Raw genomic sequence first — 25,463 nt, 5'->3', positions numbered from 1 at the left:
TTAAGTAGGACGCTAGTATGGGGGTCATCTTTAATGTACAAAAAATGTAATCAATCAATCAATGAATTGCAGCTGTTATTCTAGCAGACTCCGCAGTACTCAGTAAATCTGATCTACCTTTACACTATAAATTGCACTTATAGTTATACCATCGTTGATATTTTTGCAAGAACATTGTCAATCAAATCTTTGAGTTTCCAACACATACCCCGATAAACACCCAGTTACCAAAGTAGTAGATGGTACTGAAGAACCAGAACTTGTGGAGGAAAAGGTACGATCTCGTCACTGTGCATTCGTCTGAAAAAGTGAGAAGACAAAAAAATAGAACATAATTGAGTATTTGCTAACACTGCATTAGTTCGACATCAAGAGATAATCTTAGTTCTCTAAACTTAGTTTAGACTTCAAGTGTTGTGTGTTTGGAACAACAAATGTATATTAAATGACACAAAAACAAACATATGTATATTTGTATGTTTCAACAGCACAACATGGCCAGCCTTAGGAGTTCACTGAAGTCACTATGGCTGCGTTTACACGGGCAGCCCAATTCTGATCTTTTTTCCAATAATTGGTCTTTTGACCAATCAGATCAAGTCTTTTGGGAAAACAATCAGAATTGGCTTGCCTGTATAAATCCAGCCATTATGTCTTTAAAATGTTAAAGGATCTTATTCTGGGAGCAATTAACGGCATTGTACTAACTAGTAGTGACCCAACACTGCCACCATTACAAGGTAGCCCCAAGAGACGCCTCCGACATTAATTACAGGCCCTGCAGCATCTGTTTGATCCATGATGTTAATGCAACAGTTAATGGGATGTAAGTAGGAGCCATTATCAACCAAACGCAGTAAAAAGACCAGTCAGAACAGAAATGAACATCCTAATGGTTGTCATTGAGATTGATATCGTAATGGTTGTAGGTTTCAGAGTACCTTCGTATGCTTTTAGAAAGCAAAGTAACACCAAAAGCAAGGAAATAGGAAAATAAGAATCTAGCATCCTACTGCATGTATTTTAGACTACCATCATACAATGCAACAGTTAATGGAATGTAAGTAAAGCTGAGTGCTTAAACCAAAGAACAGAAATGCATGTATTTAGCATACTAATGCTTTTAGTACCTTCTTATGAGTCAGAAAGGTGTTGGACATTATAACTCCAAAAGCAGGGAAGGGAGATAAACAGCAGAACTTGGTGTGAATCCTGCATCCTAATGCATTTATATTAGACTACCTTCTTATGTATGAGTCAGTGTGTGAGGGGTTGGAGAACTGGCAAAGTAACAACTAACTAACTACACTGTGTCCACGGGCGATATTCTCCTTCCAAGGCGAGGCAGATGGAACAGGTTTGAGTAAATTAAGTTTACATCAAGTGTCACTGGGAGGTTAAGATGAAGCAGTGTGATTGGACCCTGTAAAATGATTTCGGGGGGGGCGGGGTGGAACATCTTCAGGCCATTATTATATTTTAATATCTTTGCTTTTAGTCAATGTTATTATTCTAGTTATGAGTTTACTTAAAATGAGAGTTCCTCACTACAGTATGTAGCAATGTATTCCATGAAATGGGAACACGGAGTTATTCACTTGTAGGTTTTGTTTTCCATGTTGAAGAAACGTTGTAAGAAACAACAGGGTGAGTTGGAAGGTTTCAACTGTCAAGGAAAGTCCATAAGAAACACAGACTGGCAGTGTGTGTACGATTAAGTGTGACAAAGCAATCACTTGCAGTGTGGTCAGGTGCCACAAAGAGGGACTTAGAGAAATTGCAGTTGGCTCAGAACAGGGCAGCACGGCTGGCACTTAAAAGTACACGGAGAGCTAACATTAATAATATGCATGTCAATCTCTCCTGGCTCAAAGTGGAGGAGAGATTGACTTTATCACTACTTGTTTTTGTGAGAAGTGTTGACAAGTTGAATGTATCAAGGTGTCTGTCTAAACAACGAGCACACAGCTCAGACACCCATTCATACCCCACAAGACATGCCACCAGAGAATTATTCACAGTCCCCAAGTCCAGAATAGACTATGGGAGGTGCACAGTACTGCATAGAGCCATGACTACATGGAACTCTATTCCACATCAGGTAACTGATGCAAGCAGTAGAATCACCTTATGGAACAGCAGGGACTGTGAAGAAACACACACAAAAGTACAGACACACACATACATTGTAATATTGTTGTATGTTGGTATTAAACATTGTGCATTGTAGATATGTAGTGGTGTAATAATGTCATATGATGTACTGTTTTATCTTTTGTTTTATATGTTGTGTACGTGCCGTAATGTGTTTGAACCCCAGGAAGAGTAGCTGCTGCCTTGGCAGGAACTAATGGGGATCCATAATAAACCCCAGGAAGAGTAGCTGCTGCCTTGGCAGGAACTAATGGGGATCCATAATAAACCCCAGGAAGAGTAGCTGCTGCCTTGGCAGGAACTAATGGGGATCCATAATAAACCCCAGGAAGAGTAGCTGCTGCCTTGGCAGGAACTAATGGGGATCCATAATAAACCCCAGGAAGAGTAGCTGCTGCCTTGGCAGGAACTAATGGGGATCCATAATAAACCCCAGGAAGAGTAGCTGCTGCCTTGGCAGGAACTAATGGGGATCCATAATAAACCCCAGGAAGAGTAGCTGCTGCCTTGGCAGGAACTAATGGGGATCCATAATAAACCCCAGGAAGAGTAGCTGCTGCCTTGGCAGGAACTAATGGGGATCCATAATAAACCCCAGGAAGAGTAGCTGCTGCCTTGGCAGGAACTAATGGGGATCCATAATAAACCCCAGGAAGAGTAGCTGCTGCCTTGGCAGGAACTAATGGGGATCCATAATAAACCCCAGGAAGAGTAGCTGCTGCCTTGGCAGGAACTAATGGGGATCCATAATAAACCGCAGGAATAGTAGCTGCTGCCTTGGCAGGAACTAATGGGGATCCATAATACACCCCAGGAAGAGTAACTGCTGCCTTGGCAGGAACTAATGGGGATCCATAATAAACCCCAGGAAGAGTAGCTGCTGCCTTGGCAGGAACTAATGGGGATCCATAATAAACCCCAGGAAGAGTAGCTGCTGCCTTGGCAGGACCTAATGGGGATCCATAATAAACCCCAGGAAGAGTAGCTGCTGCCTTGGCAGGAACTAATGGGGATCCATAATAAACCCCAGGAAGAGTAGCTGCTTCCTTGGCAGGAACTAATGGGGATCCATAATAAACCCCAGGAAGAGTAGCTGCTGCCTTGGCAGGAACTAATGGGGATCCATAATAAACCCCAGGAAGAGTAACTGCTGCCTTGGCAGGAACTAATGGGGATCCATAATAAACCCCAGGAAGAGTAGCTGCTGCCTTGGCAGGAACTAATGGGGATCCATAATAAACCCCAGGAAGAGTAGCTGCTGCCTTGGCAGGAACTAATAGGGATCCATAATAAACCCCAGGAAGAGTAGCTGCTGCCTTGGCAGGAACTAATGGGGATCCATAATAAACCCCAGGAAGAGTAGCTGCTGCCTTGGTAGGAACTACTGAGGATCCATAATAAACCCCAGGAAGAGTAGCTGCTGCCTTGGCAGGAACAAATAGGGATCCATAATAAACCCCAGGAAGAGTAGCTGCTGCCTAGGCAGGAACTAATGGGGATCCATAATAAATCCCAGGAAGAGTAGCTGCTGGCTTGGCAGGAACTAATGGGGATCCCTAATAAATACAAATACTTGCAACTGTGCATGCAACTGTGTAACTAACGATGGCCCTGTCTTCACTTAAGACTACAATCTGGGATCTGAGAATCTGTTCAATGGTCATTCCAATTGTTGATATGCACCTATTGATTCTTAATTTAAAACATTTTAATAAAATGAATTCCTTATGAATTTGCGAGGGGTTACATTTCCCTAGCCCATCCTTTAGCTGTATACCAAAACAAGTAGCAGGGCTACCGTTATGTTGTTTTTCAAATCCAAGAATGGAACTTTAAGTGTCCCTGTCCTGACTGATGTGCCTTAGAGGGGCTGTTAACGCCGTAGAGGGGCTAACTGTGTCCCGGTAACTGAAAAAGAATACAACTCTTCTTGTAAAGTAGAAAGCTGTGTCACTGTCACTGTGGATAGGGCTGATCCCTGGATAACTTCCAATGTGAAGTCACAGTCGACAGAATCTTAAACACCACTCATATGTCATAATGTACTGCAGACCTACACGTAATAAACTCAGCAAAAAAGAAACGTCCTCTCACTGTCAACTGCGTTTATTTTCAGCAAACTCAACATGTGTAAATATTTGTATGAACATAACAAGATTCAACAACTGAGACATAAACTGAACAAGTTCCACAGACATGTGACTAACAGAAATGGAATAATGTGTCCCTGAACAAAGGGGGGGTCAAAATCAAAAGTAACAGTCAGTATCTGGTGTGGCCACCAGCTGCATTAAGTACTGCAGTGCATCTCCTCCTCATGGACTGCACCAGATTTGCCAGTTCTTGCTGTGAGATGTTACCTCACTCTTCCACCAAGGCACCTGCAAGTTCCCGGACATTTCTGGGGGGAATGGTCCTAACCCTCACCCTCCAATCCAACAGGTCCCAGACGTGCTCAATGGGATTGAAATCCGGGCTCTTCGCTGGCCATGGCAGAACACTGACATTCCTGTCTTGCAGGAAATCACGCACAGAACGAGCAGTATGGCTGGTGGCATTGTCATTCTGGAGGGTCATGTCAAGCTGAGCCTGCAGGAAGGGTACCACATGAGGGAGGAGGATGTCTTACCTGTAACGTACAGCGTTGAGATTGCCTGCAATGACAACAAGCTCAGTCCGATGATGCTGTGACACACTGCCCCAGACCATGACGGACCCTCCACCTCCAAATCGATCCCGCTCCAGAGTACATTCCTTCGACGATAAACGCGAATCCGACCATCACAACTGGTGAGACAAAACCGCGACTCAGTCAGTAAAGAGCACTTTTTGCCAGTCCTGTCTGCTCCAGTGGTTTGTGCCCATAGGCGACGTTGTTGCCGGTGATGTCTGGTGAGGACCTGCCTTACAACAGGCCTACAAGCCCTCAGTCCAGCCTCTCTCAGCCTATTGCGGACAGTCTGAGCACTGATGGAGGGATTGTGCGTTCCTGGTGTAACTCAGGCGGTTGTTGTTGCCATCTTGTATCTGTCCTGCAGGTGTGATGTTCGGATGTACCGATCCTGTGCAGGTGTTGTTACACGTGGTCTGCCACTGCGAGGACGATCAGCTGTCCGTCCAATCTCCCTGTAGCGCTGTCTTAGGCGTCTCACAGTGAGGACATTGCAATTTATTGCCCTGGCCACATCTGCAGTCCTCATGCCTCCTTGCAGCAAGGCACGTTCAGATGAGCAGGGACCCTGGGCATCTTTCTTTTGGTGTTTTTCAGAGTCAGTAGAAAGGCCTCTTTAGTGTCCTAAATCTTCATAACTGTGACCTTAATTGCCCACCGTCTGTAAGCTGTTAGTGTCTTAACGACCGTTCCACAGGTGCATGTTCATTAATTGTTTAGGCTTCATTGAACAAGCATGGGAAACAGTGTTTAAACCCTTTCCAATGAAGATCTGTGAAGTAGTTATTTGGATTTTTTTTTAAATTTTCTTTGAAAGACAGGATCCTAAAAAAGGGACGTTTCTCTTTTTGCTGAGTTTATGTGGTGTTATGTCATATGTACTGCAGCCTTGTATCTTAGCAACAACACATCTCATATGTACTGCAGGCTTGTATCTTAGCAACAACACATCTCATATGTACTGCAGGCTTGTATCTTAGCATCAACATATCTCATATGTAGTGTAAGTATCTACCTAATATAGGATGTTTTAGTCACAGTTAATGTACTGTAAGCTTCCATCTATATAATGTGTTTTAAAGACAGAGAGGTGAGGGACTGGATGTTGCAACTGCTGCTGTTTTCTTTAGAATTTAAACAAATAAAAGAATGACTGACCTTTAAGGAAGAAAACTACAACTTTAACCAACACGATAGAGAAACAGTTTGACTATCATATACTGTGTGGCACTAGAATCTGGCCAGGAGATTAAGGTGACTTCAAAGTGTCTGCAAAGAAAACAAGATCCAAGTCACAGAAATCCTTTCTAAGGCACCACGAACCAACCATGCAAACCATCTGAGACTGTCACTGCAGCTCTAAAGAAGGTTGTTTATGTGTGTGTGTGTGCAGACAAGGAGAATCCTGGGTAATAGCTGCTCTCCAGTCGCCACAGTGCAACAAAAAAGAAAGACAAGAAAAGAATAGCATTTGAAAAGAAGTGGGTAAACTGTGTAATTCATTTGTCTGCAGGGCTGGAGGGCTGAGGTATCCATGACAGGCTAAGGCTGTTGTCCAAATGGAACTCTAGTCCTTACATTCTAAACTACTTCTGATGAGAGCCCTATGGGCCTGGGTCATAAGTAGTGCACTATATAGTAAATACGGTGCAATTTGGGATAGAGCCTAAGAGAGTGGCCAGTCAGTTTCTCTATTCAGCTCTAAATGGAGAGGAGGAGAGGCAGAAAGGAAGAGGAGGAGAAAAGAGGAGAGAGAGGAGACAGAGAGATTGGCGGTCAGATTGCCCTTAGGCTTCGGAGTTTTCCTATTCTGTCAGAGTTTGGGGAATCCCCAGTGTTACCTGTTGAGCCGGACGCAGGGAGGGAAAGGTAGGGAGTTTACATGGATAAGAAGGAAATCAAAGGAGTTGTGATGTAATAAATATACTGTAGGGACAGATACTGTTGGGCAGAGGAATGGGTAGATCTAAAGTACAAGTACAAACAATGTGATTGGAAACAGGCTTTGCCAGTGACTTAAAAATAAACCTAACTCTGGAGAGAAAGCGTTCAACAAGGGTCAAGAGATGAGGATGGGATAACATTTGAGGTCCATTCTAAAAGCTGGAGATGCAATATAGGAAATAGACATTAAGCTAAATATGGTGAAATATTTGTCCAATACTGTGCTCGGTCCCTGACATAAAATAAAGAACATAAAATAAAGAAACCAGTGCTTGGAGCCTACTGAAGACGGCTTAGCATGTGTTGTAGCAGTTAGCTACATGTGAAGTATTGTGTTGTAGCAGTTAGCTACGTGTGAAGTATTGTAATGTAGCAGTTAGCTACGTGTGAAGTACTGTAATGTAGCAGTTAGCTACGTGTGAAGTACTGTAATGTAGCAGTTAGCTACGTGTGAAGCATTGTACTGTAGCAGTTAGCTACATGTGAAGTACTGTAATGTAGCAGTTAGCTACATGTGAAGTATTGTGTTGTAGCAGTTCGCTATGTGTGAAGTACTGTAATGTAGCAGTTCGCTACGTGTGAAGTACTGTAATGTAGCAGTTAGCTACGTGTGAAGTATTGTGTTGTAGCAGTTAGCTACGTGTGAAGTATTGTGTTGTAGCAGTTAGCTACGTGTGAAGTATTGTGTTGTAGCAGTTAGCTACGTGTGAAGTATTGTGTTGTAGCAGTTCGCTACTTGTGAAGTATTGTGTTGTAGCAGTTAGCTACATGTGAAGTACTGTAATGTAGCAGTTAGCTACGTGTGAAGCATTGTGTTGTAGCAGTTCGCTACGTGTGAAGTATTGTGTTGTAGCAGTTAGCTACATGTGAAGTACTGTAATGTAGCAGTTAGCTACGTGTGAAGTATTGTGTTGTAGCAGTTAGCTACATGTGAAGTACTGTAATGTAGCAGTTCGCTACGTGTGAAGTACTGTAATGTAGCAGTTCGCTACGTGTGAAGTATGGTATTGTAGCAGTTAGCTACGTGTGAAGTATTGTATTGCAGCAGTTCGTATTGGCATGTCTCCTTTAGTATGACTTATTGAGTAAATAGCAAGTGGTGTTATCTGGACCGTAAACACATGGTCGTCCCTGTGTGTGTGTGAGAGAGAGCCGAACACTGGAGGGAATTAAAATGACCAACCTTTGAAAGTGAAGCTCACTTTACTTAATCAGTTTGATTCTCACATTTCCCATTGATCATGGAAGCTTGTCACTTATGTAACTGGCCCAATTATTTGTGTGCGGTGATAAGGGAGGCCATCTACCACCACGGATATGTGATATGCTTTCCTATAACAATATCCACAAAGAAATACTGTGCATTCATCTTCTTGACTTTAGTGTTATTATTGTTCGACCATTTCAATAACAGTCAGATAAACACAATTGGTCTGATAAAAATGTGAAAAAAGTGTAAATCATTAACATAGCAAGCACAATACTTATGTAAGCGGGAAAACGACTTAATCTCTTTACATACATAATCAACTCTGCTTCATAGCTATTAAAAAGGTCCTACGTCCTCAGTGAGGCCCTAGATTTCCCCACTGATGTTGGTAGAGACAGTCAGGATGACCCCACTGACGTTGGTAGAGACAGTCAGGATGACCCCACTGACGTTGGTAGAGACAGTCTGGATGACCCCACTGACATTGGTAGAGATAGTCAGGATGACCCCACTGACATTGGTAGAGATAGTCAGGATGACCCCACTGACATTGGTAGAAACAGTCTGGATGACCCCACTGACGTTGGTAGAGACAGTCTGGATGACCCCACTGACGTTGGTAGAGACAGTCAGGATGACCCCACTGACGTTGGTAGAGACAGTCTGGGTGACCCCACTGACGTTGTTAGAGACAGTCTGGGTGACCCCACTGATGTTGGTAGAGACAGTCAGGATGACCCCACTGATGTTGGTAGAGACAGTCAGGATGACCCCACTGACGTTGGTAGAGACAGTCAGGACGACCCCACTGACGTTGGTAGAGACAGTCAGGACGACACCACTGACGTTGGTAGAGACAGTCAGGATGACCCCACTGATGTTGGTAGAGACAGTCTGGATGACCCCCCTGACGTTGGTAGAGACAGTCTGGACGACCCCACTGACGTTGGTAGAGACAGTCAGGATGACCCCACTGACGTTGGTAGAGACAGTCTGGGTGACCCCACTGACGTTGTTAGAGACAGTCTGGGTGACCCCACTGATGTTGGTAGAGACAGTCAGGATGACCCCACTGACGTTGGTAGAGACAGTCAGGATGACACCACTGACGTTGGTAGAGACAGTCAGGATGACCCCACTGACGTTGTTAGAGACAGTCAGGATGACCCCACTGACGTTGGTAGAGACAGTCAGGATGACCCCACTGACGTTGGTAGAGACAGTCAGGATGACCCCACTGACGTTGGTAGAGACAGTCAGGATGACCCCACTGACGTTGGTAGAGACAGTCAGGATGACCCCACTGACGTTGGTAGAGACAGTCAGGATGACCCCACTGACGTTGGTAGAGACAGTCAGGATGACCCCACTGACGTTGTTAGAGACAGTCTGGGTGACCCCACTGACGTTGGTAGAGACAGTCTGGATGACCCCACTGACGTTGGTAGAGACAGTCAGGATGACCCCACTGACGTTGGTAGAGACAGTCAGGATGACCCCACTGACGTTGGTAGAGACAGTCAGGATGACCCCACTGACGTTGGTAGAGACAGTCAGGATGACCCCACTGACGTTGGTAGAGACAGTCAGGATGACACCACTGACGTTGGTAGAGACAGTCAGGGTGACCCCACTGACGTTGTCAGAGACAGTCTGGGTGACCCCACTGACGTTGTTAGAGACAGTCTGGGTGACCCCACTGATGTTGGTAGAGACAGTCAGGATGACCCCACTGACGTTGGTAGAGACAGTCAGGATGACCCCACTGACGTTGGTAGAGACAGTAAGGATGACACCACTGACGTTGGTAGAGACAGTCAGGATGACCCCACTGACGTTGGTAGAGACAGTCAGGATGACACCACTGACGTTGGTAGAGACAGTCAGGATGACCCCACTGACGTTGTTAGAGACAGTCAGGATGACACCACTGACGTTGGTAGAGACAGTCAGGATGACCCCACTGACGTTGGTAGAGACAGTCAGGATGACACCACTGACGTTGGTAGAGACAGTCAGGATGACACCACTGACGTTGGTAGAGACAGTCAGGACGACCCCACTGACGTTGGTAGAGACAGTCAGGATGCCATGGAGATGGAGGAGTGTTGTCTGGCTATGTTATGGAGCCATCTGGGGTATTGTGACTGGCCCCGCTGAGCTGCTCCTATCACACTGTTACCTCATACTGCTGCTTCACACTGATCGAGAATCAGGTTCCCCCTCTTTATTCATTATGATTTAAAGGCTATGCTGATCCCAGATCAGCACTCCTCCTTTCAGATACTGTGAATAAGGGCCCAGGCATGCGGGAGCTGCTCCTATCACACTGATCTCAGACCAGGCATGTGGTTCTGGTAGTGGTTGGTACCGACAGACTGACAGACACTGGGCTGACTCCATCAGGTTATTGTTTAAACCAAAACGTCCCCTATATTGTTTCTAATTAGGGATATTTACAAATGGAAAACATTTCTTAACGTTTAAACTACAATTTTATTATCACAAATTCCATGTGAATTCACAATGCAGCTGTGCTGCTAACAGCAACGGTTTCGGTCTCATGGTGTGTCCCGTTCAGTCGGAGAAGCACTGCACCTTTACCAACATTACTGTGCCTCAATTCCACCTCGCAAAGCTGGCATTTCCGTCTCCTTTAACTTGTCAAAGTATTGTCATACTGTTGCTTGCCTTTCTCTGCCATTTCTCCAACTTTCTCTCGACTACTTGCACGTCAACTTCCAATTCTGAGAGTCAAGATTCGATTCCGCTAGAAATCTACTCCTAAGATTCAGTATTTTTTTTGAACGGAGGAGACTGATTAGTTGCCGTACTTCCGAGAACACAAACATAACGACGAGCTGGCGAGGGACGGAGAGAGAAGGGAGGGGAGGTGAGCCACCAGGCAGACAGTCAGAACCGTGTACTAGGCCTATCTATCAGTATAGGCAGGTCAGCCAGAACCGTGCACTAGGTCTATCTATCAGTATAGGCAGGTCAGCCACCAGGCAGACAGTCAGAACCGTGTACTAGGCCTATCTATCAGTATAGGCAGGTCAGCCATCAGACAGACAGTCAGAACCGTGCACTAGGTCTATCTATCAGTATAGGCAGGTCAGCCACCAGACAGACAGTCAGAACCGTGTACTAGGTCTATCTATCAGTATAGGCAGGTCAGCCACCAGACAGCCTAGCTATCGGCAATCAAAAGCTGTATCTCACAATGCAATGTCTCGTAATTTCTTGGCTTGCAAGGTCTCGCAACTTCAGTAAAGCAGGGCCTATCATCAATGAATAGGCTAGGACATTCTACAAGCAACCGACCGAAGACTGAACACACACTGGCATCATTAGCAAATAAAAAGAGCAGGCGAGCCAGTGAGTGAGAGAGAGCGAGAAAGAGAGAGCGAGAAAGAGAGAGCGAGAGCGTGAGAGAGTGAGAGAGCGAGAGAGCGAGAGAGAGAGAGAGAGAAGGCAGAATATGGTAATATGTATGTCGCAATGTTTTTCCTTGCACGCCTCGCAAATTCACCAAAGTTCGCCTCTTCCTCTCTGGTTTAATTTAAATGACAACTTTCCCCAGGCCTTTATAGACTATCATCTAGTTAGGCTATAACACCAGAAAGTAATAGGTTTCCCCAGGCCTTTATAGACTATCATCTAGTTAGGCTATAACACCAGAAAGTAATAGGTTTCCCCAGGCCTTTATAGACTATCGTCTAGTTAGGCTATAACACCAGAAAGTAATAGGTTTCCCCAGGCCTTTATAGACTATCGTCTAGTTAGGCTATATTACCAGAAAGTAATATGTTTCCCCAGGCCTTTATAGACTATCATCTAGTTAGGCTATAACACCAGAAAGTAATAGGTTTCCCCAGGTCTTTATAGACTATCGTCTAGTTAGGCTATAACACCAGAAAGTAATAGGTTTCCCCAGGTCTTTATAGACTATCGGCTAGTTAGGCTAAAACACCACAAAGTAATAGGTTCCCCAGGCCTTTATAGACTATCGTCTAGTTAGGCTATAACACCAGAAAGTAATAGGTTTCCCCAGGCCTTTATAGACTATCGTCTAGTTAGGCTATAACACCAGAAAGTAATAGGTTTCCCCAGGCCTTTATAGACTATCATCTAGTTAGGCTTTAACACCAGAAAGTAATAGGTTTCCCCAGGCCTTCATAGACTATCATCTAGTTAGGCTATAAAACCAGAAAGTAATAGGTTTCCCCAGGCCTTTATAGACTATCATCTAGTTAGGCTATAACACCAGAAAGTAATAGGTTTCCCCAGGCCTTTATAGACTATCGTCTAGTTAGGCTATAACACCAGAAAGTAATAGGTTTCCCCAGGCCTTTATAGACTATCGTCTAGTTAGGCTATAACACCAGAAAGTAATAGGTTTCCCCAGGCCTTTATAGACTATCATCTAGTTAGGCTATAACACCAGAAAGTAATAGCTTTCCCCAGGCCTTTATAGACTATCGTCTAGTTAGGCTATAACACCAGAAAGTAATAGGTTTCCCCAGGCCTTTATAGACTATCGTCTAGTTAGGCTATAACACCAGAAAGTAATAGGTTTCCCCAGGTCTTTATAGACTATCGTCTAGTTAGGCTAAAACACCAGAAAGTAATAGGTTTCCCCAGGCCTTCATAGACTATCATCTAGTTAGGCTATAACACCAGAAAGTAATAGGTTTCCCCAGGCCTTTATAGACTATCATCTAGTTAGGCTATAACACCAGAAAATAATAGGTTTCCCCAGGCCTTTATAGACTATCGTCTAGTTAGGCTATAACACCAGAAAGTAATAGGTTTCCCCAGGCCTTTATAGACTATCATCTAGTTAGGCTATAACACCAGAAAGTAATAGGTTTCCCCAGGCCTTTATAGACTATCATCTAGTTAGGCTATAACACCAGAAAGTAATAGGTTTCCCCAGGCCTTTATAGACTATCGTCTAGTTAGGCTATATTACCAGAAAGTAATATGTTTCCCCAGGCCTTTATAGACTATCGTCTAGTTAGGCTATAACACCAGAAAGTAATAGGTTTCCCCAGGTCTTTATAGACTATCGTCTAGTTAGGCTATAACACCAGAAAGTAATAGGTTTCCCCAGGTCTTTATAGACTATCGTCTAGTTAGGCTATAACACCAGAAAGTAATAGGTTTCCCCAGGCCTTTATAGACTATCGTCTAGTTAGGCTATAACACCAGAAAGTAATAGGTTTCCCCAGGCCTTTATAGACTATCGTCTAGTTAGGCTATAACACCAGAAAGTAATAGGTTTCCCCAGGCCTTTATAGACTATCATCTAGTTAGGCTTTAACACCAGAAAGTAATAGGTTTCCCCAGGCCTTCATAGACTATCATCTAGTTAGGCTATAACACCAGAAAGTAATAGGTTTCCCCAGGCCTTTATAGACTATCATCTAGTTAGGCTATAACACCAGAAAGTAATAGGTTTCCCCAGGCCTTTATAGACTATCGTCTAGTTAGGCTATAACACCAGAAAGTAATAGGTTTCCCCAGGCCTTTATAGACTATCGTCTAGTTAGGCTATAACACCAGAAAGTAATAGGTTTCCCCAGGCCTTTATAGACTATCGTCTAGTTAGGCTATAACACCAGAAAGTAATAGGTTTCCCCAGGCCTTTATAGACTATCGTCTAGTTAGGCTATAACACCAGAAAGTAATAGGTTTCCCCAGGCCTTTATAGACTATCGTCTAGTTAGGCTATAACACCAGAAAGTAATAGGTTTCCCCAGGTCTTTATAGACTATCGTCTAGTTAGGCTATAACACCAGAAAGTAATAGGTTTCCCCAGGCCTTTATAGACTATCGTCTAGTTAGGCTATAACACCAGAAAGTAATAGGTTTCCCCAGGCCTTTATAGACTATCGTCTAGTTAGGCTATAACAGCAGAAAGTAATAGGTTTCCCCAGGCCTTTATAGACTATCGTCTAGTTAGGCTATAACAGCAGAAAGTAATAGGTTTCCCCAGGCCTTTATAGACTATCGTCTAGTTAGGCTATAACACCAGAAAGTAATAGGTTTCCCCAGGCCTTTATAGACTATCGTCTAGTTAGGCTATAACACCAGAAAGTAATAGGTTTCCCCAGGCCTTTATAGACTATCGTCTAGTTAGGCTATAACACCAGAAAGTAATAGGTTTCCCCAGGCCTTTATAGACTATCGTCTAGTTAGGCTATAACACCAGAAAGTAATAGGTTTCCCAAGGCCTTTATAGACTATCGTCTAGTTAGGCTATAACACCAGAAAGTAATAGGTTTCCCCAGGCCTTTATAGACTATCGTCTAGTTAGGCTATAACACCAGAAAGTAATAGGTTTCCCCAGGCCTTTATAGACGATCGTCTAGTTAGGCTATAACACCAGAAAGTAATAGGTTTCCCCAGGCCTTTATAGACTATCGTCTAGTTAGGCTATAACACCAGAAAGTAATAGGTTTCCCCAGGCCTTTATAGACTATCGTCTAGTTAGGCTAAAACACCAGAAAGTAATAGGTTTCCCCAGGCCTTCATAGACTATCATTTAGTTAGGCTATAACACCAGAAAGTAATAGGTTTCCCCAGGCCTTTATAGACTATCATCTAGTTAGGCTATAACACCAGAAAATAATAGGTTTCCCCAGGCCTTTATAGACTATCGTCTAGTTAGGCTATAACACCAGAAAGTAATAGGTTTCCCCAGGCCTTTATAGACTATCGTCTAGTTAGGCTATAACACCACAAAGTAATAGATTTCCCCAGGCCTTTATAGACGATCGTCTAGTTAGGCTATAACACCAGAAAGTAATAGGTTTCCCCAGGCCTTTATAGACTATCGTCTAGTTAGGCTATAACACCAGAAAGTAATAGGTTTCCCCAGGCCTTTATAGACTATCGTCTAGTTAGGCTAAAACACCAGAAAGTAATAGGTTTCCCCAGGCCTTCATAGACTATCATCTAGTTAGGCTATAACACCAGAAAGTAATATGTTTCCCCAGGCCTTTATAGACTATCATCTAGTTAGGCTATAACACCAGAAAGTAATAGGTTTCCCCAGGCCTTTATAGACTATCGTCTAGTTAGGCTATAACAACAGAAAAAAATAGGTTTCCCCAGGCCTTTATAGACTATCGTCTAGTTAGGCTATAACACCAGAAAATAATAGGTTTCCACAGGCCTTTATAGACTATCATCTAGCTTTGGCCTCCACCATCTTCCCTCTCTCTTTGTCCTCCACCACCTTCCCTCTCTCTTTGTCCTCCACCACCTTCCCTCTCCCTTTGTCCTCCACCACCTTCCATCTCTCTTTATCCTGCACCACCTTCCATCTCTCTTTATCCTGCACCACCTTCCCTCTCCCTTTGTCCTCCACCACCTTCCCTCTCGCTTTGTCCTCCACCACCTTCCATCTCTCTTTATCCTGCACCACCTTCCCTCTCTTTGTCCTCCACCACCTTCCATCTCTCTTTGTCCTCCACCACCTTCCCGCTCTCTTTGTCCTGCACCACCTTCCCTCTCCCTTTGTCCTGCACCACCTTCCATCACTCTTTGTCCTGCACCACCTTCCATCTCTCTTTGTCCTGCACCACCTTCCCTCTCTCTTTGTCCTGCACCACTTTCCCTCTCTCTTTGTCCATCACCATCTTCCCTCTCTCTTTGTCCTGCACCATCTTCCCTCTCTCTTTGTCCTCCAACACCTTCCCTATCTTTGTCCTGCACCACCTTCCCTCTCCCTTTGTCCTCCACCACCTTCCCTCTCTCTTTGTCCTCCACCACCTTCCATCTCTCTTTGTCCTCCACCACCTTCCCTCTCTCTTTGTCCTCTACCACCTTCCCTCTCTCTTTGTCCTCCACCACCTTCCCTCTCTCTTTGTCCTCTACCACCTTCCATCTCACTTTGTCCTGCACCACCTTCCATCTCTCTTTGTCCTGCACCACTTCCATCTCTCTTTGTCCTGCACCACTTCCATCTCTCTTTGTCCTCCACCACCTTCCATCACTCTTTGTCCTCCACCACCTTCCCTCTTTCTTTGTCCTGCACCACCTTCCATCTCTCTTTGTCCTGCACCACCTTCCCTCTCCCTTTGTCCTGCACCACCTTCCATCTCTCTTTGTCCTGCACCACCTTCCCTCTCCTCTCCCACTCTCCTCCCTTTGTCATATATCCCCCCTCCTCTTCTCCCTCTATTTTCCTCCCACTCCCCCTCTTTCTCCTCCTCAACCACCTCTTCTCCCGGTTATTTTTCCTCCACCACTTCGGCCATCTGCAGCACCCCAGCTGCCCTGCTGAATTACAGGGCTCAGAGTCTCCGCCTCCACAGATGGCTCTCTACAGTGGTCTGCCTAAACAAATTACTGTGTACACCCCTGACCCACTTCACCTTGAAATACACCTCTACTGTTCCAGTTCCCTGTGTGTGTGTGTGTGTGTGTGTGTGTGTGTGTGTGTGTGTGTGTGTGTGTGTGTGTGTGTGTGTGTGTGTGTTGAGAGAGAGGAAGGTGAGAGCTGGCTGGCTTCTCTTACATGATACATTATGGTAGCTTTTATACACACACATAGCCAAGTAGATCTATAAGGGGATCACAGTCTTTCCCACAGTACTAACAAGGACACCATTTCCCACAGTACTAACAAGGACACTATTTCCCACAGTACTAACAAGGACACTATTTCCCACAGTACTAACAAGGACACTGTTTCCCACAGTACTAACAAGGACACTGTTTCCCACAGTACTAACACGGACACTATTCTAACAAGGACACTGTTTCCCACAGTACTAACAAGGACACTATTTCCCACAGTACTAACAAGGACACTATTTCCCACAGTACTAACAAGGACACTATTTCCCACAGTACTAACAAGGACACTATTTCCCACAGTACTAACAAGGACACTATTTCCCACAGTACTAACAAGGACACTGTTTCCCACAGTACTAACAAGGACACTGTTTCCCACAGTACTAACAAGGACACTATTTCCCACAGTACTAACAAGGACACTATTTCCCACAGTACTAACAAGGACACTATTTCCCACAGTACTAACAAGGACACTATTTCCCACAGTACTAACAAGGACACTATTTCCCACAGTACTAACAAGGACACTATTTCCCACAGTACTAACAAGGACACTATTTCCCACAGTACTAACACGGACACTATTTCCCACAGTACTAACAAGGACACTGTTTCCCACAGTACTAACAAGGACACTGTTTCCCACAGTACTAACAAGGACACTATTTCCCACAGTACTAACAAGGACACTATTTCCCACAGTACTAACAAGGACACTATTTCCCACAGTACTAACAAGGACACTATTTCCCACAGTACTAACAAGGACACTATTTCCCACAGTACTAACAAGGACACTATTTCCCACAGTACTAACAAGGACACTATTTCCCACAGTATTAACAAGGACACAATTTCCAGCGTTCAAGGTTTCCTCCATTTTGAATTCCTTTCTCCTCCATCAGAACACACACTAGTCCTGGACATGATACAGTACTCTACTAGACAAGACTTCCTGGGCCCCAAGAGAGTGTCTCTTTCACCCTCCCTCCCATCCTCCCTCCCTCCCTCCCTCTCCCACCCTCCCTCCCATCCTCCCTCCCTCCCTCCCTCTCCCACCCTCCCTCCCATCCTCCCTCCCTCCCTCCTCCATCAGAACACACACTAGTCCTGGACATGATACAGTACTCTACTAGACAAGACTTCCTGGGCCCCAAGAGAGTGTCTCTTTCACCCTCCCTCCCATCCTCCCTCCCTCCCTCTCCCACCCTCCCTCCCATCCTCCCTCCCTCCCTCCCTCTCCCACCCTCCCTCCCTCTCTTCTTCCCTAGTTAAAAGCTTTCATAGCATCACAAGGTTCAACAACAAAATTGACCGCGGAAGTGCTCTACTAATCTGTTTTTGAAAATTGTGAGTGAATCTTTCTGAGAAATCTCCAATGGTCACACCAAATGTGCTGTTCTAAATAAAAAGGGCCAGGAAGGAAGGAAAGTGACATTGAATTAAATAATTGAAAGAAAGTGCAGCATGTCTGGTCTGTTGAAGTCAAGTAAGGAAGCGAGGGTGTGTGTGTGTGTGTGTGTGTGTGTGTGTGTGTGTGTGTGTGTGTGTGTTTGTGTGTGTGTGTGTGTGTGTGTGTGTGTGTGTGGCTTTCTCACCAGTCAGTTGCAATTAATAATAATAATAACTTTTTCTCAGACTAATGTGTCCAAAGGGTGAAATGTATTCCTTGAAGTACGCTCCCCAGTAGACCAGGGTTCACTTGAAAAACTGTGAGAAATCTTTCAAACAATAGTAGTGTTGCTTAAGTCTGGAATGTCAGATGGGCGGGATTTGCATATTTACATATACCTATTCTATTGGTTCCATAGCGCCAGGCAAGCACAATCATGCCCAGATAAAGAATCTGAAATGATTTCAAATAGTATTTGAACCCAGGTCTGATGAGAACCGCTCCACTCCAAGAGTAATCAGTGTGAATGGTGAGATGTATTCCATGAAGTCCCCTCATCAGTCTACCTGATCAGAACTCCACTAGAAAACTGTCAGAGTCAGTCGGTCTGCACATCCCATCTCCATGGAGCACGGGCACACACAATCACACCCCATCTCCATGGAACCATAACCAGACGGTGTGTTATTAATTGAATAAGTCCGTAATTGTCTACTGGGTTTAAATACTGTGTGAGGTCATTATTCATTACTCATCCTCACCTGGCCCTCCATCAGCCTCAATATGTTACAGATCTGTAGCTGACTCCCTCATCCTCATCTGGCCCTCCACCATCCTCAATATGTTACAGATCTGTAACTGACTCCCTCATCCTTACCTGGCCCTCCACCAGCCTCAATATGTTACAGATCTGTAGCTGACTCCCTCATCCTCACATGGCCCTCCACCAGCCTCAATATGTTACAGATCTTGAACTGACTCCCTCATCCTCACCTGGCCCTCCACCAGCCTCAATATGTTACAGATCTGTAACTGACTCCCTCATCCTCACCTGGCCCTCCACCAGCCTCAATATGTTACAGATCTGTAGCTGACTCCCTCATCCTCACCTGGCCCTCCACCAGCCTCAATATGTTACAGATCTGTAACTGACTCCCTCATCCTCACCTGGCCCTCCACCAGCCTCAATATGTTACAGATCTGTAGATGACTCCCTCATCCTCACCTGGCCCTCCACCAGCCTCAATATGTTACAGATCTTTAACTGACTCCCTCAGCCTCACCTGGCCCTCCACCAGCCTCAATATGTTACAGATCTGTAGCTGACTCCCTCATCCTCACCTGGCCCTCCACCAGCCTCAATATGTTACAGATCTGTAGCTGACTCCCTCATCATCACCTGGCCCTCCACCAGCCTCAACATGTTACAGATCTTTACCTGACTCCCTCATCCTCACCTGGCCCTCCACCAGCCTCAATATGTTACAGATCTGTAGATGACTCCCTCATCCTCACCTGGCCCTCCACTAGCCTCAATATGTTACAGATCTGTAGCTGACTCCCTCATCCTCACCTGGCCCTCCACCCGCCTCAATATGATACAGATCTGTAGCTGACTCCCTCATCCTCACCTGGTCCTCCACCAGCTTCAATATTTTACAGATCTTTACCTGACTCCCTCATCCTCACCTGGCCCTCCACCAGCCTCAATATGATATAGATCTTTACCTGACTCCCTCATCCTCACCTGGCCCTCCACCGGCCTCAATATGTTACAGATCTGTAGCTGACTCCCTCATCCTCACCTGGCCCTCCACCAGCCTCAATATGTTACAGATCTGTAGCTGACTCCCTCATCCTCACCTGGCCCTCCACCAGCTTCAATATTTTACAGATCTTTACCTGACTCCCTCATCCTCACCTGGCCCTCCACCAGCCTCAATATGATATAGATCTTTACCTGACTCCCTCATCCTCACCTGGCCCTCCACCGGCCTCAATATGTTACAGATCTGTAGCTGACTCCCTCATCCTCACCTGGCCCTCCACCAGCCTCAATATGTTACAGATCTGTAGCTGACTCCCTCATCCTCACCTGGCCCTCCACTAGCCTCAATATGTTACAGATCTGTAGCTGACTCCCTCATCCTCACCTGGCCCTCCACCAGCCTCAATATGTTACAGATCTTTAACTGACTCCCTCATCCTCACCTGGCCCTCCACCAGGCTCAATATGTTACAGATCTGTAGCTGACTCCCTCATCCTCACCTGGTCCTCCACCAGCCTCAATATGTTACAGATCTGTAGCTGACTCCCTCATCCTCCACCACACGTTTGAACTGCCACTGGGGAGGAGAGGGACAGAAAACTGGGACCACTCCTAGGCTACATGGTGAAATGGCCCCCTACACCGGTACCCCCTGTATATAGCCTTCACGTTGACTCTGTACCAGTACCCCCTGTATATAGCCTTCACGTTGACTCTGTACCAGTACCCCCTGTATATAGCCTTCACGTTGACTCTGTACCAGTACCCCCTGTATATAGACTCTACATTGACTCTGTACCAGTACGCCCTGTATATAGCCTCTACATTGACTCTGTACCAGTACGCCCTGTATATAGCCTCCACATTGACTCTGTACCAGTACCCCCTGTATATAGCCTCCACACTGACTCTGTACCGGTACCCCCTGTATATAGCCTCCACATTGACTCTGTACCGGTACCCCCTGTATATAGCCTCCACATTGACTCTGTACCAGTACCCCCTGTATATAGCCTCCACACTGACTCTGTACCAGTACCCCCTGTATATAGACTCCACATTGACTCTGTACCGGTACCCCCTGTATATAGACTCTACATTGACTCTGTACCGGTACCCCCTGTATATAGACTCTACATTGACTCTGTATCAGTACCCCTGTATATAGACTCTACATTGACTCTGTACCGGTACTCCCTGTATATAGACTCCATATTGACTCTGTACCGGTACCCCTCGTTTATAGACTCTACATTGACTCTGTACCGGTACCCCATGTATACAGCCTCCACACTGACTCTGTACCGGTACCCCCTGTATATAGCCTCCACACTGACTCTGTACCGGTACCCCCTGTATATACCCTCCACACTGACTCTGTACCAGTACGCCCTGTATATAGCCTCCACATTGACTCTGTACCAGTACCCCCTGTATATAGACTCTACATTGACTCTGTACCGGTACCCCATGTATACAGCCTCCACACTGACTCTGTACCGGTACCCCCTGTATATAGCCTCCACACTGACTCTGTACCGGTACCCCCTGTATATACCCTCCACACTGACTCTGTACCAGTACCCCCTGTATATAGACTCTACATTGACTCTGTACCGGTACCCCCTGTATATAGCCTCCACACTGACTCTGTACCGGTACCCCCTGTATATAGCCTCCACATTGACTCTGTACCAGTACCCCCTGTATATAGCCTCCACATTGACTCTGTACCAGTACCCCCTGTATATAGTCTCCACACTGATTCTGTACCGGTACGCCCTGTATATAGCTTTGCTAATGTTATTTTACTGCTGCTCTAAAATTATAGTGTAACTTTTATTTATCTAGTTTTTATTGAAGTTATTTTTCTTAAAACTGTATTGTTGGTTAAAGGGCTTGCAAGTAAGCATTTTACAGTAAGGTTGTATTTGGCGCATGTGACAAATAACATTTGATTTGAGGACTAAGATTGTTATTTACCACGATGCTGATGCCCTTCTCCTCCGTTTCATCAACAACACAAAAACAATTACATATGCGCTGGGTGTGAACTGTGGTGCTGTTTCACCTGATGCTGACTGAACTGTGGTGCTGTTTCACCTGATGCTGACTGAACTGTGGTGCTGTTTCACCTGATGCTGACTGAACTGTGGTGCTGTTTCACCTGATGCTGACTGAACTGTGGTGCTGTTTCACCTGATGCTGACTGACCAGTGGTGCTGTTTCACCTGATGCTGACTGAACTGTGGTGCTGTTTCACCTGATGCTGACTGACCAGTGGTGCTGTTTCACCTGATGCTGACTGACCAGTGGTGCTGTTTCACCTGATGCTGACTGAACAGTGGTGCTGTTTCACCGGATGCTGACTGACCAGTGGTGCTGTTTCACCTGTTGCTGACTGAACAGTGGTGCTGTTTCACCTGATGCTGACTGACCAGTGGTGCTGTTTCACCTGATGCTGACTGAACTGTGGTGCTGTTTCACCTGACGCTGACTGACCTGTGGTGCTGTTTCACCTGATGCTGACTGAACTGTGGTGCTGTTTCACCTGACGCTGACTGAACAGTGGTGCTGTTTCACCTGACGCTGACTGACCTGTGGTGCTGTTTCACCTGACGCTGACTGACCTGTGGTGCTGTTTCACCTGATGCTGACTGACCAGTGGTGCTGTTTCACCTGATGCTGACTGAACTGTGGTGCTGTTTCACCTGATGCTGACTGACCAGTGGTGCTGTTTCACCTGATGCTGACTGAACTGTGGTGCTGTTTCACCTGATGCTGACTGAACTGTGGTGATGTTGTATTTGGCGCAAATTTTCTTTGATTTGATTCTAGTTGCACTTTACTATCTGAGGGAATGCTATTCTGTTCAGGGAACTGAGCAGGAAAGACCACTTGACTTAATAAACACAGATGTTGCTTGTCAAACTGCCATTTGGGGATAAAGCTCTTGGCTCTGACGGGAGAAAGGAAAGCTTATCAGGATGAAGACCACAGACAGACAGCAGCCTAGCTGTGGTGTGAGGGATTCACCCTGCTGTAGTTTACAGGCTCACTGAGACACAGGAGTAGATCTAACAGAGAAACATACTTATAAAGGCACATCTGATGTTTTCATGTCGGCCATAGATAAGTCTGCCTGAATCCTGTTGATGTGTGAACAATGTGTGCATCCCAAATGGCACCCTATCTCCCTATCTAGTGCACTACTTTTGACCAGGGCCCTATGGGTAGTAGGACACTATGGGCTCTGGTCAAAAGTAATGGATTAAATAGGGAATAGGGTGTCATTTGGGATGCAGTCAGTGAGTTCTCTGTAATGTCCAGATCAGTGGTCTTCTCTTATGGAGGCTCTGGAATGGACTATGCTCTAGATGACCTCTCCTAGTGATCTCTAGACAATGGAGGCTCTGGAATGGACTATGCTCTAGGTGACCTCTCCTAGTGATCTCTAGACAATGGAGGCTCTGGAATGGACTATGCTCTAGATGACCTCTCCTAGTGATCTCTAGACAATGGAGGCTCTGGAATGGACTATGCTCTAGATGACCTCTCCTAGTGATCTCTAGACAATGGAGGCTCTGGAATGGACTATGCTCTAGATGACCTCTCCTAGTGATCTCTAGACAATGGCAGCAAATAATTAGAATTTCTAGAACAGACATTCTCAGTCAAGTTAATATCTGTGATGGGTGGACCGGCGACCATATTGAGTGTACTGTCTAACTGCTATCGTCTGAGTTTTTGTCCTGTTCTAGTAATTCTACGAAGGAACCAATGGCATGGGTCAGTGTAGAGTTTTAAATAAAACATTTTGTAACGGCAGCCTGATCGCTCCTGTTCATTTTATACATATTTTTTCATCATTAGGTGTTTATTTTTATTTTTTATGGAATTGTTTCCATTGACTTTGTTTTTTTTAATGATACATTTACAAAATCATTTTGATGATCCAAATCAGTTAGCTAGTTAAACTAGCAAGCAGGCAATCTACAGGACAGTTAGTTTGGATTTCCATGACAGCGGCTTGAGGGGGAGAGAAGAGAGAGGACTGCAATGCCTCGTAGAAGCGGCAACTGAAGTGTGATGAGATATTCCGACCTTGAACCTTGTGTGGTCACGAGCGCCTTTGTGGCTGCTCGTGAGTAGCATCAGCCAAGTGGGTGCTAAGGATGGAGAACGTGAGGCGACAGCGAGGTCCGTTGCTGAGGCAGCGGACCTCACCGTCTCTCTGACGCCAACTGACTGGCTCCCTCCGAGACCATCAAGGCTTCCTCCACTCTTGAAACAATCTGAACTGCTTCAACTTCCAGAGAAACAATCCATCCTTCAGCTCCCATCCTGACTGACACTTTTACAATTGCTTTTGTTTAAATTACCTTTTTGTATGTTTTTTCTGATATGTTGGATGCTCATGGATTTCAGTTTGTGTTGACCACTATATGAGTGTAATAAAAACATGTTATTCTGGCCCTTAGTATCTTCAGATCATGGTGCTGGAAATATCAGAGTTGTGGGGCCACAGAATAAATGAGTAACTGTCATTGTCAACAGTTATGTAAGTGACTGTTAATTATTAGGGAGTGGGTTGTCATTGTTTGCAACAGTCAAAAGCTCAAAGTGAATCTTTAAAATACATTTTTTTTAAATTCCTGTACCAATATAGACGTCAAGCAAAACACATGACTCCCACTAATCATAATTTAATTACTCCATTGTTAGGGTCTCCGGATGTATCAATCCGTATTCCGTATTCATAAGCAAACAGACAAGCCTGGGAATAACAGCGCGTCATTTTGACAGGCTAGAGGAAAGATGACACGATGGCCTCCTTTCTCTAAGAACAAAGTGAAGGGAGTCTTGACTGACACATTCTATTGTCATACAATTCAAAAAACAATCCTCTTGATACTGACACAATTATAATTGATTTGTTGGGAAGAGGGATGCTCATATCGCCCTGTAGATTGGCCCACCTGCCTTCTCTGAGGCAGCAATAGATATATATAAAACATCATGTTACTGCAAAAAAAATCAGGCATCAGTCTCCTCAAGCTAAGCACAGTCACTGCAGTCAATGCAGCCTTGTTTTCAGATGTTTCCTTTTGCTGTTTGCACTTCTGAAGGAGCATTTTTCTTCCAAAGTTATGATATACAGGTAACTGCCAAAATAAAGGAAACAACAAAATAAAGGAAACACCAACATAAAGAGTCTTAACAGGGCGTTGGGTCACTACGAGCCAGAACAGCTTCAATGCACCTTGGCAAAGATTGTACAAGTGTCTGGAACTCTATTGGAGGGATTTGACACCATTATTCCACGATAACTTCCATCATTTGGTGTTTTGTTGATAGTGGTGGAAAACGCTGTCTGAGGCGCCGCTCCAGAATCTTCCATAAGTGTTGAGATCCGTTGACTGAGACAGCCATGGCATATGGTTTACATCGTTGTCATGCTCATCAAACCATTCAGTGATGGGGGCATTGTCATCCTATGGGGGCATAGCCATGACAGGCAAAATAATGGCCTGCCCAGCTTTTTTATACAGTTGAAGTCAGAAGTTTACATACACTTAGGTTAAAACTCATTTTATTTTTACCTCAATCCCATAGAACATTTGCGGGCAGAACTTAAAAAGCGTGTGCGAGCAAGGAGGCCTACACATATGACTCAGTTACACCAGCTCTGTCAGGAGGAATGGGCCAAAATTCACCCAACTTATT

General features: G+C 45.0%; 1 protein-coding gene across 1 annotated transcript in view; it reads right to left on the bottom strand.

The window, feature by feature from the left end:
- Positions 1–25,463, bottom strand: part of lmbrd1 (LMBR1 domain containing 1) — a 189,337-nt gene that overhangs the window by 2,035 nt on the left and 161,839 nt on the right. Inside the window, exon 16 of the mRNA XM_071394464.1 lies at positions 209–300. Coding sequence (XP_071250565.1) covers positions 209–300 — 92 coding nt within the window. The remainder of the gene's footprint in view (positions 1–208; positions 301–25,463) is intronic.

Source organism: Salvelinus alpinus, chromosome 3 (genome assembly GCF_045679555.1).
Source record: "Salvelinus alpinus chromosome 3, SLU_Salpinus.1, whole genome shotgun sequence".
NCBI classification, from domain to species: Eukaryota; Metazoa; Chordata; class Actinopteri; order Salmoniformes; family Salmonidae; genus Salvelinus; species Salvelinus alpinus.
Note: the sequence above shows the minus strand (reverse complement) of the source record. Positions and strands in the feature narration are given on the sequence as shown.